Consider the following 13,152-nt stretch of genomic DNA (forward strand, 5'->3'; position numbering starts at 1 on the left):
GGCCGGGCTGAAAAAGCATTTTAATAGAAATAAATTTTAAAGAATGATAGCAGTTGTGATACTCAGACTGTAGACAGACTACAGTAGAACCATTAGCAATTCCTGAGTAACCTTCAGGAGGGAAGGAGAGTAGGGTTGCAAGTGTTGTAGCTACCACATCTACTTTTCCCTGCACCAGAACTAGGACTAGGCTTATGGCCATGTAGATGGAGGGAAATGGAAATAGTGAATTTTCACTGTTGATTAAATTTAGAGGTGAGGGAACAGGAGAAGTCAAGGAGGCCTCTCACGTCTGGAAGAGGAGGAGTCTTCCCTCTTCTCTTGGATAGACTTGTCTTTTTGTCTTTTTCTGTTTTCAGTTTCTCAGCCCACTTCAGTCAGCACCCCTCAGACAATTCACTCAAACTGCTCTTGCAAAAGTCACCAAATGCCTTTCATGTAGCATACAGCAAACCCAATGGACAATCGTTAGCCTGCCTTTTCTTGGTCTCTTAGAAGCACCCGACACCCTCCACCTGCAAAAGCCGTTGCTTCTTGGGTCTCCCTCATCAGTCCTTCTCCTCTACCTGGCTTCTGCATATTCATAAGAGTTTTACCTTCAGCTGTCTGTCCTCTATTCTCCTCTCTCATGATCCACCCCTTCCAGTCCTTACAGTAAATAAATGGCATCATCATCCATCCAGGGACTGAGCCAGACCTGAGAGGTCTTGACTTCTCCTGTTCTCTCACCTCTAAATTTAATCAACAATGAAAATTCACTATTTCCATTTCCCTCCATCAACATGGCCACAAGCCTAGTCCATGCTGCCATCATTTGTTCCCTGGACAACTGCAATGCTTCAACATAGTGTCCCTGCTTCCACTCTCACCTTCCTATAATCTATTCTCCACATTGCAGGATGGTCTTTTAAACGTGGAAAGCTTTTAAAGCCTTTATGTTATTTTCCGAAGAAAGGCTGAAATCTTTGACATGGCCAACAAGGACTTGCATGGCCTGGCCTGGCCAGCTTCTTTAGGTCCATGTAAGGCCACTCTCCCCCAACTCCCACACTCCAACCAAACTCATCTCTCTTATGTTCCTTATGTTCTCATCTCAGGACCACTGCTTTTCTCCCTTCCCTCAATTGTCTTTACCCATCATTCAGATTTTCCCTCAAAAGAGGTCATACTCTCCAGTTATGGTCTTCACTGTATCATGTTCTTTTTCCCCTTCATGCCACAAACAGAGTTTGTAATTATATATTTCTTTATGAGGTTGCTTGATTAATGTCTTATTTCTCCACCACACTATACACTCCACGAGGGCAGAGACCATGTCTGGTCTATTTTTTTTACTACGAATCTCCTATTATGTCATATGTTCTCAGTAAATATTCAGTGACTAAAGAATATTTTTAAAACATGGTTCTGCTATGGGTCAAATGTTCGTGTCCCCATAAATTCATTCTCACCCCCAGCCCGGCTGGGCATGGCTCAGCGGTTGAGTGTCAACCTAGGATCCAGGCAATCGGGGCTCGATTCCCGGTCAGGGCACATGCCCGGGTTGCGGGCTTGATCCCCAGTCGGGGGCATGCAGGAGGCAACCAATCAATGACACTCTCGTCATCGATGTTTCTATCTCTCTCTCCCTCTCACTTCCTCTCTCTGAAGTCAATACTTTAAAAAAAAAAAAAAAATTCTCACCCCCAAAGTGATGGCATAGGTAGGACCTTTGGGAGGTGATTAGGTCATAAGAATGGATCCCTCATTAATGGGATTATAAAAGATGCTCTTATAAAAGAGCTTCCAGAGAGATCCCTAGCCCTTTCTGCTAGGTGAGGTTACAGAGAAATAACAGCCATCTATGAGGAAGTGGGCCCTCACCAGACACCAAATCGGCTAGCACCATCATTTTGGACTTCCCAGCCTCCAGAACTGTGTGAAATACATGTTTTTTTGTTTGTGTGTAAGCCACTCAGTTTCTGGTATTTTTGTCATAGCAGCTAAAACAGATTGAGGGTTTCCTTTATCTTCTACGTTTTCCTTAAATTGCTTAGCGTGTATATCATGAAGAAAATTCTTTGCATTTCTTTTCATTACTTTTTTTTTTTTTTTAAATATATCTATTGATTTCAGAGAGAGGAAAGGAGAGGGAGAGAGAGATAGAAACATTAATGATGAGAGAGTCATTGATCAAGCCTGCAACCCAGGTGTGTGCCCTGACTGGGAATCGAACCCCAACGCCTGGATCCTAGGTCAATGCTCAACCATTGAGCCAGGCCCAGCCGGGCTTCATTACTCTTAAAAATACTTCCTTAAGCTTCAGGCAAGCAGGGGCTCTTAAAAGTAAACATTACTGGTTTTCCTTCTGAAGCTTAATTCGAGCTAAGTGACACTTGGGGGCAGAGAAAGATGATTGAATCCTAACCAGAGTAATTTGTTTCACCATCAGATTGGATTGGAATTGGGGAAAAGAGATGAAAGATCAACTCTCATCTCTCCATCAGAGGAACTATCCCCTGCTGGGCTCTCCTGATTATCATGACAAGAGAGGTGCTGAAGGAAATACAACAAAGGAAACAAATGCGTATGTTCCCTCACAGCTCCCTGACTGGATGATTCTTCTCATTACCCACAAGCCACTGCTGACCCCTGTCCAGCTCTTGGACATTCTGCTTCCTCTAGCTTTCCTGAGCTGGGGATGAAATAAAAGAATTCCTTTCTTTAGATTTCAGCAAGCTACACTGTTTTAAAAGCTAGTTTACTCTAAAACTATATGTTTTTAAAAATACAAAAGCAGTGAAACAATTTTACAGAGTATGGATTTCTTACCCTGTAATGACTAAAGTCAAGTCATATTTTCCTGATTCCAGTTTCAAGACTTAGATGCTCCCCCGCCTCCACCCTTCTTTGTCAACCCCATTTTCTCTATTACCATTCACCTTTCTTCCCCAAGAAACTTACCTGTTTTCAGTTATATGGCTGGAGATCATTCCATGACTAAAGTAACTTCTGAATGGCTAAAAAAGAAGCCAACATTGTATATATTAAGATCACAATTTTATAAAACAATCACAAAACCTCTCATGTATATTTGTATGTATGTATAAATATATATACACATATAGTGTGTGTGTGTGTATGAGGGGTGGCAGAGACAGATGTATGTTTGTAGATTATTTTAAGAACATGGAAGGACATAAGAGATGGACAGCAACATGAATTTTGGGGACAGGTTGAAAAAAAAAAGCAAAGGAAAAAAAGACAAAAGGCTGCAAAAGAAAAGGAAAGGAAAAGAAAGGTAAAGAAAAGAAATTATTGTCGAATTTCATAGTTTTTTTTTAACTACTGAAAGGAAATTGGAACAACCACCATGCATGATCCAAGGTACTAACCATGTGGGAATTTTTTCCTTTATAAAAAATTTTCCCCTACATTTTCAATAAAGGAATACATATTAATTCTTATTAATTCTAGTGAACTAATTTAAAATCAGCAATGAGGAAGAATTCAAGGAACTCAGAAGTACACTGACAGGAGTTTCCCAGGAAATCACAGAAGTACTCAGCTTTGCTGTGCATAGTGCTAGGCTTAACACTAATCAAAAATTGATATCTGAATCTAAGTGAAAAGGGTTCAAAATTTTAATCCCCTTAACTAACATCTATTGTTCCCCCCCAATTATATAACTAATATATGTTTATTTTAGAATACAATAAAAACCAAGTACAGTCTTTAAGAACTGTTAACATTCTGGTACATTTTCTTCAAATCCTTTTATGGAACACCCAAATATTTGACTGTACCAAAGTTTATTAAATAGTCCTCCTCTATTCTTGGAAATTTATATTGCTATTAACTCATATAATAAATAATACTGCAATGGCTTTCTAGAAATTTTATCTGCAGCTTTGATAAAATTAATTTTATTTCCTTAATGCAGATCTGGAAATACAATTATAGGATAAAAAGGCAGAACTATATTGCCAAACTGCTTTTTAAACAAGTTTTATTGCCTTGGCTGCTGTTGTTCAGTGGTTAGAGAGTCAGCCCACGTACCAAAGGGTTGTGCGGGAGGCAACCAATCAATGTGTCTCTCATGTCAATGTTTCTCTCTCTCTTTCCCCCTCTTTCCCTCCCTCCCTTCCACTCTCTTAAAAGCAATGGAAAAAATATCCTGGGGTGAGTATTAACCCTTTGCGGTCGTTTGTCTACTCTCAGACACCAAAGCTTTTTTACCGTTCTGGTCGTATGTCTGCTCTCAGCCACCACAGCAAGGAACCGTATGAATCTTAACTCTATTCATTCATGTATCAGTTCATAATTTCTCTGAAAGCTCTTAATTCCGACCAGTACGACACCCATGTCCAAATTTAATACGACCGCAAAGGGTTAACAACAACAACAACAGTTTTATCAATGTACTGTTCCACTGATAATACATGATTGTGCCTATCTCAGAGTATCACCATAAGCACTGTCCATTAAACATCCACTTAAAAACATATTTGCCAAGTTGATAAATGAAAAATGGTACCTCACTGCTGTTTTATTTTACATCCCTTTGATTTTTAATGAAGTAGAATCTTTCAGATATAGTCAATGGACATTTAGATTTCCCTTTGGTAATTTACTGTTATTTACATCCTCTGGATGTTTATCAATTGGAGTTTTTTTGTTTTTTAATGTTTTTATTGATTTCAGAAAGAAGAAGGGAGAGGGAGAGAAAGAGAGAAAGATCAATGATGAGAGAGTCATCAATGATCGGCTGCCTCCTGCACACCCCCTACTCAGGATCCAGCCGGCAACCTGGGCATGTGCCCTGACCAGGAATCGAAACCTGACCTCCTGGTTCATGGGTCAATGCTCAATCACTGAGCCATGCTGAACAGGCTATCAATTGGAGTTTTGGTATTTGTCTTAATTTGTAAAACCTCTTTAAATATTAAAATAATTATAGCTTAAAACATACTGAGATTTAATATGTGAACTGCAATAGGCATTTAAAGGTATTATCTCAAATAATCCTAATAACAATCTATGTGGTTCATTCTATCATTCTCCCCTCTCTAGAGATGAGTTGGCTAAGACACAAAAGTTAATTAAGTTGTCCCAGGTCACAGAGCTAGTGAACTGAATAACTAAGTAGGCATTTGGGGGGGGAGATAAAATTAGATCTATATGTCACATCACACACACACACAAATCTCAAATGAATTAGGGATCTAAATTTTAAGAATTAAACCATATAATGCCAAAAAGGCGCATTCCTCTTTAAACTTAAATTAAAACCTTTACCTATACAAGGATTCAAAATCCAGAGGCAACATAAGAAAATATTACTAAATTTACATAAAAATAAAAAAGTGTTCATGACAAAAAAAACAATTAATGAACACTGAGGAAATATCTGACATATACATCACAGACAAAATGTTAATAGCCTAAACATATAAAGAACTCTTTAAAACTAAGGGATAAAAAATAACAATAATACTAATAACAAAATAATAATAATCTTTTAAATAATAGTTTAAAAGATTAAACAGATAACTACTTCAACAAAAATAATCGCAATATATTGTGGGGTTTACAACATGATGTAAACATAAAATGCAGGACAATGAAGATCAACTCCAGTTCCCAACATCAGGGATAGGGCTTGTTCTGGGACATACTGGATAAAGCTCAGAACTGACGGCTAGCAGTGCAAGCCCAAGGTAGGCTCAAATATAAACTCATAATCACTCTTCTGTTCCTTCCTGTTGACTAGTGTTTTTTGTTTGTTTTTTTCAAATACATTTTTATTGATTTCAGAGAGAGGAAGGGAGAGGGAGAGAGAGATAGAAACATCAATGATAAGAGAGTCATTGATTGCAGTCCTGTGGATTGGTTCTTAATTTAAATACCTCAGTTTACTCAGGGAGTGGGTCTTAGCCTGAACCTAGTAACTTCACTATGGTTTGCCTAGAAAAGAAGCTTGGTGTTACCTGGAGGTTCAACTGGCAAAGTGGAGAATTATTCCTTGGCTTGTTAATTAGTGCCTAATAGAATTCCTAGTTGACAAAGGCACCACCACACTTAAAAAATGAGTATCCTTGTAGAAAAGTACAGGAAAAAAACAACTTTTTATATAGGGATTGTCATGGGGTTAAAAACTTCTTTACAGCATGCGACAAAGCTTAAGGAAATGATAATTAAAACAAATTAGAATTGGTAGTGTTGTATTCTAAAAAAAAAAAATTAAATAAAGATAAAAACAACAAATAAATCAACCAATTTCTTCTCTCCCTTTGACCCTTCCCCTACATACCTCACCCGCCTGAGATTCAGAAAGTTCCAGCAGGAAAGGAATTTCTGTGTCAAAATTAGCAAAGAAGCTAGCCCACTGATGTTCAAAAGCCACCAACTCCTAGGAAGAAAATGAAAAATGTGTTTAATCATTTAAAGGAGGTACTATAGAAAATCAGAATTATGAAACTGCATCTGATCTCTAAATACCAGACCATTTAAATATGTTGTTTTAAGAGGTGGTAGCAAAATACTAATACATGCTACTACGTGGATGAACCTCCAAAACATGCCAAGTGAAAGAAGCCAGATATAAAAGGCTACCTGGTATATGGTCCATTTATATGAAATACCCAGAAAAGACAAATCTATAGAGGCAGAAAGTAAATAACTGGTTTGTATGGGGCTGGAAGTAGGAATGGAGATTGACTGCAAGTGAGCACAATGGAACTTTCTGGATTGATGAAAATGTTCTAAAATTCAATTGTGGTGATGGCCGTATAACTCTACATTTACTAAAAATCATTGAATCATATACATAAAATGGGTGAATTTTATGGTATATAAATTACACTCTAATAAAGCTGTTTTTAAAAAGGACAGTAATGGCCTCCAATTCCCTTACTTGATTTTATTTTTCATTAAGTTATTTTTTATTGATTTTTATTAAAAATTTGTTTAAAAATATGTTTCTATTGATTGTAGAGAGAGAGAGGAAGGAAGAGGGAAAAATATTGATCAAAAACATCTACTGGCTGCCTCTTGCACACCCCCTACTGGGGATCAAGCCTGCAACCCAGCATGTGCCCTGACTGGAACTTGCACTGGCAACCTCTCGGCCCAACCATTGAGCCACACCAGCCAGGGCTTTTAAAAATTGATATTTAGAGAGAGAGGGAGAGAGAATTGTTGCTTCACTTATTTATGCATTCATTGGTTGATTCTTGTATGTACCCTGACTGCGGATTGAACCCGCAACCTTGGTATATCAGGACAAGGCTCTAACCAACTGAGCTACCTGGCCAGGGCTCAATATCTTAGCTTTTATTTTATTTATTTTTAATGTTTTTATTGATTTTAGAGAAAGAGGGAGGGAGAGGGAGAGAGAGAGAGAGAAACATTGATCAGCTGCCTCCTGCATATCCTCTACCTTGGATCAAGTCTGCAACCTGGGCAATGTGCCCTGACTAGGAATTGAACTAGTGACCTCTTGTCGCATGGGACAATGCTCAACCAACTGAGCCACACTAGCCAGGGCTTATTTTATTTTTTGTTATATAAAATAATCACAGATTTCGTTCATTCAAATAAATTAACTAAAAGTATGTATGTACATATGTATGTGTGTATATATATATACACACATATATATACATATATGCTTTAAATATAAAGTTATTGTGGGATGTGAATTAGTAGGCAAATAATACATGATTTTAATTTAGAGTTTACAAATTCAGTAGTTGATTTTAGATGGTAATTCTAGGTTCAATAGAAGTTTCCCCTATCACAATATTCTTTTTGTTTTTAAACTTTTTAAATCATTTTTTATTTTTCAATTATAGTTGTCATACAATATCATATTAGTTACAGGTGTACAACCCAGTGATTAGACATTATATAACTTACTAAGTGATCAACCTGATAAATTTCATACCCATCTGATACTATGCATAATTATTAGAATATTGACTATATTCCCTATGTTGTATTTTACATCCCCGTGACTATTCTGTAACTACCAATTTGTACTTCTTAATCCCCTCACCTTTTTCACCCATGCCCCCAACCCTCCTCCCTCTCATCTGGCAACCATCAAAATGTTCTCTGTATCTGTGAGTCTGTTTCTGTTCTGCTTGTTCATTTATTTTGTTTTCTAGATTCAATTGTTGATAGATATGTATTTACTGCTATTTTATTGTTCATATTTTTAATATTTTTCCCCCTTCTTTTTAAAGAAGACCCTTTATATTTCATGTGATACTGGTTTGGTGGCGATAAACTCCTTTAACATTTTCTTGTCTGGCAAGATCTTTATATGTTCTTTAATTCTAAGTGATAGCTTTGCTGGGTAGAGTAATCTTGGTTGTTGGTCCTTGTTTTTCAACACTTCTAATACTTCTTGTCTCTCCCTTCTGGCCTGCAAAGTTTCTGTTGAGAAATCAGCTGACAGTCCTAAAGGGAGCTCCCTTGTAGGTAACTAACTGCTTTTCTCGTGCTTTCAAGAGTCTCTATCTTTAACCTTTTGCATTTTAATTATGTGTCTTGGTGTGGGCCTCTTTGGGTTCATCTTCTTTGGGACTCTGCACTTCCTGGACTTGTATGTCTATTTCCTTCACCAGGCTAGGGAAGTTTTCTGTTATTATTTTTTCAAATAGATTTTCAATTTCTTGCTCTCTCTTCTCCTTCTGGTACCCCCATGATACGAATGTTGGTATGCTTGAAGTTGTCCCAGAGGCTCCTTACACTATCCTCATTTATTTGGGTTCTTTTTTCTTTCTGCTGTTCTGATTGGGGTGAGTTTTTTTCTTTTGCTTCCATATATTCCAAATCACTGTTTTGTTTCTTGGCTTCATCTACTCTGTTGATTCCCTGTAAAATATTCATTTCAGTTAGTGTATCCTTCATTTCTGACTGGTTCTTTTCTATGAGTCTCATGTCCTTTTTATGCTGTTGAAGTTCTCTGTAAGTTTACTCTTCCTCTAAGTCATTAAACAGCCTTATAACCAGTATTTTGAGCTCTGCATCCAGATTGCTTGTTTCCATTTTGTTTAGTTCTTTTTCTGGAGTTTTGTTCTGTTTGTCATTAGGGACATATTTCTTTGTCTCATTTTGTGAGCCTCCCTGTATTTGTCTCTGTGTATTAGGTAGAGCTGCCTCATCTCCTGGGCTTGGTAGAGTGGCCTAATGTAGTAGGTGTTCTGTAAGGTTCAGTGGCACAGCCTCCTGGTTCACCTGAGCTGGGCATTCCAGGTGTGTCCCCTGCAAACCCTTGTGGGCCAGGTACACCCTCTTCCTGTTGTAGTTGAGCCCTGATTGCTGTTGGCACATCAATGGCAGGGATTTACCTAGGCCTATCAGCTCCAAGGACTGATTGTGACTACCATGGAGGATCAGCTGTGCAGAGGCCTGCCCCATGGAGCAAGAGTTACTTCAGCAGGGCTCTGGTCTGCCTCTTGAGTGTGTCATTTGTGGAGATGGTTGGGTGGTGCTTCAACATGGTCTGAAGCTGTCCACGGGGTGCACTGGCTCTGGGGCTTCCTGAGAGGTACAGGCCAAGGTCAGCCTCTGCCTGTGTTCTGCCTGGGGCTATCTGGCATGAGCTACAAAGTGATCTGAAGATGGCTGCTACTTGTGCTGGGCTTGGAGGTGCCCAGGAGAGGCCAAGCTGTGAACCAAGGCCAGCTGCTAGTGCTGGGCCTGTGGCCACTTAGTGAGAGGTACAGGGCACGCCAAGGCCAGCTGCTTGAGAGATTTTAGGGAAGTCTGAAGCATAAGCCAAGACAGGCCATTTGTGTGGAAAAGCCACTGGAAGCAGCTTGGATGGGCCTGCAAGTCGGTGGGGTGGAGTCTCAGGGAATCATGAGGGTGGGGCGACCGGTATGAGCCAGGTTGATGGAGATTCAGATATGGCACCTGCCAGCTGGCTCTGTGGGGGGATGGCTCAGAAAAGGAACAATGACCTCTGTCAGTACTTCTGTCTGGGAGAAAGCTGCCCCACTGGCTCTTGCCCTGATGCGAGACAGTTCAGTTACTGCCCATATGTCCCTGGTGCCTTTTGAGCTGCTGCCCCAGCAATGTAACTTGGAGGGAAAGAGTCTGAGTAAGTTTGTGAAGGCCCTTAAAGAGGAACTGCCTGGGACTCCAGCAGCCTTCTGTCTTATTCAGCCACAATCCCTGCTGGTTTTTATAGCCAGAACTTATGGGGACTCCTCTTCCTGGCATGGGAACCCTGGGCTGGGAAGCCTGGTGTGGGCCTGGGATCCTTTGCTCCTCAGGGGGTACCTCCACAGTGGAGATATCCCTCCCGATTTTTATCCACCTCAGGTGAGTGTGGGGCTAGCCTGTTCTGTATCTCTGCCCCTCCTACTAGTCTCAATGTGGTTTCTTCTTTATACCTTAGCTGTAGGACTTCCATTCAGCTAGATTTCAGGCAGTTCTGAATGATGGTTGTTCTGTAGTTTAGTTGTAATTCTGATGTGGTTGTGAGAGGATGTGAGTACCACATTTTCCCAGTGTCTTACTTTAGCAATTCTTTTTGGAGATGAGTTATTTTTGAGGCATCTACAGGACTGTACAACATCTAGTGCCAAAAGGGTCATACCAGTGAAGCTTCATTCAAGGACAAATTAGTTGACTTTAGTTACAAGTTCGATGGATCCTGCGGTGGCTGGTGGCCCAGAGCTATCTCCTCTCTCACAACCTCCTTTTAGTTGTCGCAGGAGTATGAGGAACTCTGCACCTTTCTCAGTTGACTCTCCTCTATGTGCAGCCTGCTTCCCTCTCCCTTCCCAGCTGCTTTTCAGCCTTCTCTCTAGTCTCATTTCTATTCCCAACCACCACACATTGCTTTATGCTTCTGGCTATTCTTTAAGGCATCATCAGTTAACCAAAAAATACCAGCTATGGCTTGCTTAAGATACAACATCTCTGCTTATTTTGAAGTTGCTGATAATTTGTACTCAGTCATCTTCACTGTCCATCTCATAGTGTAAGTGTATGTGTATTGGGCATCCAGTCTAATGCCTTGCTCACAGGAGGCATCCTGTTTGCTGCCCTAAAACTGCCTGGCCAGACCTACGCTCTCCTCTATTCTTTTCTTGTAGGTGAGGATACATAACTACTCAGACCTGTGGACTCCATATTAGCTACATATTGACTATACTTCTGGCCCTAGGCATAAAGCACAAGGGATCTCTGCTGGGAATACTTAATGTAAACAACATTCTCAAGTGCTTTACTACTTGCTGTCCAGATGATATGTGTATATATTTATGTATATACATATACATATATTACATATAGATTATATACATATATCTAAAATTATTTTCAGTAATCATGTAGGTGACAATTCTGATACTGTTTTCAGAATGTTTTATAATAATGTAGGATTAAAAAAATCAGGTATGTGTATATACACATGCACATGGGGAGGGGGAGAGGGAATGGGAGGGGGAGTGGAAGGGGCAGAGAGAGAGAGGGAGGGAGGGAGATAGGGACAGAGGGAGAGAGAGAAGGAGGAAGAGAGACGTAGAGAGAAAGAATTTCCTAGCTCTGTCCACTGAAGAAATCTAAAAACAATGACCAAACTAGTAGCAATAAGCATTCTTATCACCTAGACTGTGGTGTTGAAATACCATTTTCCACTCAAGAAATCAAAACTTACTAGAGAAATGACCAATTCCAGGTCTGAAATTGATTAAATCTCAAAATTCAATGATCAATAATTGGGAAATATGGAAGACAGAGGAAAATGGTAAGTTACATCATGGGAATGCAATCTACAAAATCTCAATGAGAATAGCTACAAGACAAATGATCCAGTTTCTTTAACAAATATATAGGCGTGGGGGGGAGAGACTGGGGAGAAACAAAGAGGTGGTGAGGGAACTTATAAAGAAAACTTAGAATACACACCAAGGCAAAGCTAAACTATGTGTCTATGGAAGCACATTTGGATGATAAAACTACAAAGAAAAGTAAGGAGGTGATTGCCAAAGAATTCATGATAGTGCTATTCTTGGGGGAGGAGAACGGAGGCAGTGGTCTGCTTCCAGGGTAGCTAGTATGTTTCTGTTGCTTTGTTTTATAATTATTAGGTTATACATTGGTTTCATGTTGTTTTCTGAGTCTATGATATTTTAATAAAAAGTTTTTAAAAACAAAAATACAATATGCATTAGTAACAGAAAACTTAGAAAATAAAGATAGACACCATTATTAGCACTTTGGGAAATACTTTCTCATCCTTTTTTTCCATATGTATACATATTTTACATATGTATTTTAGATAAACAAATCTATACTTATAACTGGTAATCTACAATTGCCTGGGTCAGACTGTCTTGCCATACCACCTCTATGCTTTGGCCCTGTAAACTAGACCCTCTGGTTTAAGATCCTGACTCACTGCTATCAAGTCTAATCAGTGGGCCTCATCCTAGGTCCAGGTCAGTCTTCCCACTTTGGCATTGGATTACTCCCACATGGGCTCCTGGACTCTGGAGAGAAGTATACTCCCCACTCTTCTAATACTCTAACCACAGACCATCAATGTCTGTCCACCTCTTCTAGTCCCAGCTCCACTCCCCATTTCCAGCTGGCTGCCAAAATAACTTAGCATTGAAAGTATGTTTAGATTCAGAAAGACCTGTGCTGGAACCTTTGCTCTGCCTCTTACTGGCTATATAACCTTTCAAGGAAATTAACCTCTCTGGGCCTCAAATGCCTTATATGTGTAACGGGGTGACTACTATCTACCTTTCAGAGGTATCACAGGAATTAAATGAAATAACCTGTATAAAGCGTTTATTACCAGGCTTTGCATACTAGATTTCTCTGCCTCTACTGTCAGCCAGCCCAAATAGGCCGAGAACATCTGAGCCTCCCCCTTGACTTTCTTACATTTGTCTGCTCTCTCTCTCTCTCAGACACCCATAATGCATATTAGCAGCCTCATGGAAGCCACATCTGAGGCTATCCAACCCAGTGTGGGTCTGTGCCTTGCTTGCTTGGCTCTGTCCAATCCCTTGGGTAATACCAGAATGCTTTGCTTTGCGAATCTTAGAAAAACAAAAAGAACCAATTCAGCTATTAATACAGAATACACTTTATTTTGTTTTTTAATTGTATTTAGAAACAAGCTCAGAAGGTATGCTT

General features: G+C 39.6%; 1 protein-coding gene across 2 annotated transcripts in view; it reads right to left on the bottom strand.

Moving 5' to 3' along the window:
- DNAAF9 (dynein axonemal assembly factor 9) overlaps positions 1 to 13,152 on the bottom strand; it is a 115,908-nt gene that overhangs the window by 66,296 nt on the left and 36,460 nt on the right. For both annotated transcript variants that reach the window (XM_081148727.1, XM_081148726.1), the window contains exons 8-9: positions 6,293 to 6,391; positions 2,944 to 2,999 (exon numbers count right to left, since the gene is read on the bottom strand). In XM_081148727.1, the coding sequence (XP_081004853.1) occupies positions 2,944 to 2,999; positions 6,293 to 6,391 (155 nt within the window). The remainder of the gene's footprint in view (positions 1 to 2,943; positions 3,000 to 6,292; positions 6,392 to 13,152) is intronic.

This window comes from Miniopterus schreibersii (genome assembly GCF_964146895.1).
Source record: "Miniopterus schreibersii genome assembly, chromosome: 10".
In the NCBI taxonomy this organism is placed as follows: domain Eukaryota; kingdom Metazoa; phylum Chordata; class Mammalia; order Chiroptera; family Miniopteridae; genus Miniopterus; species Miniopterus schreibersii.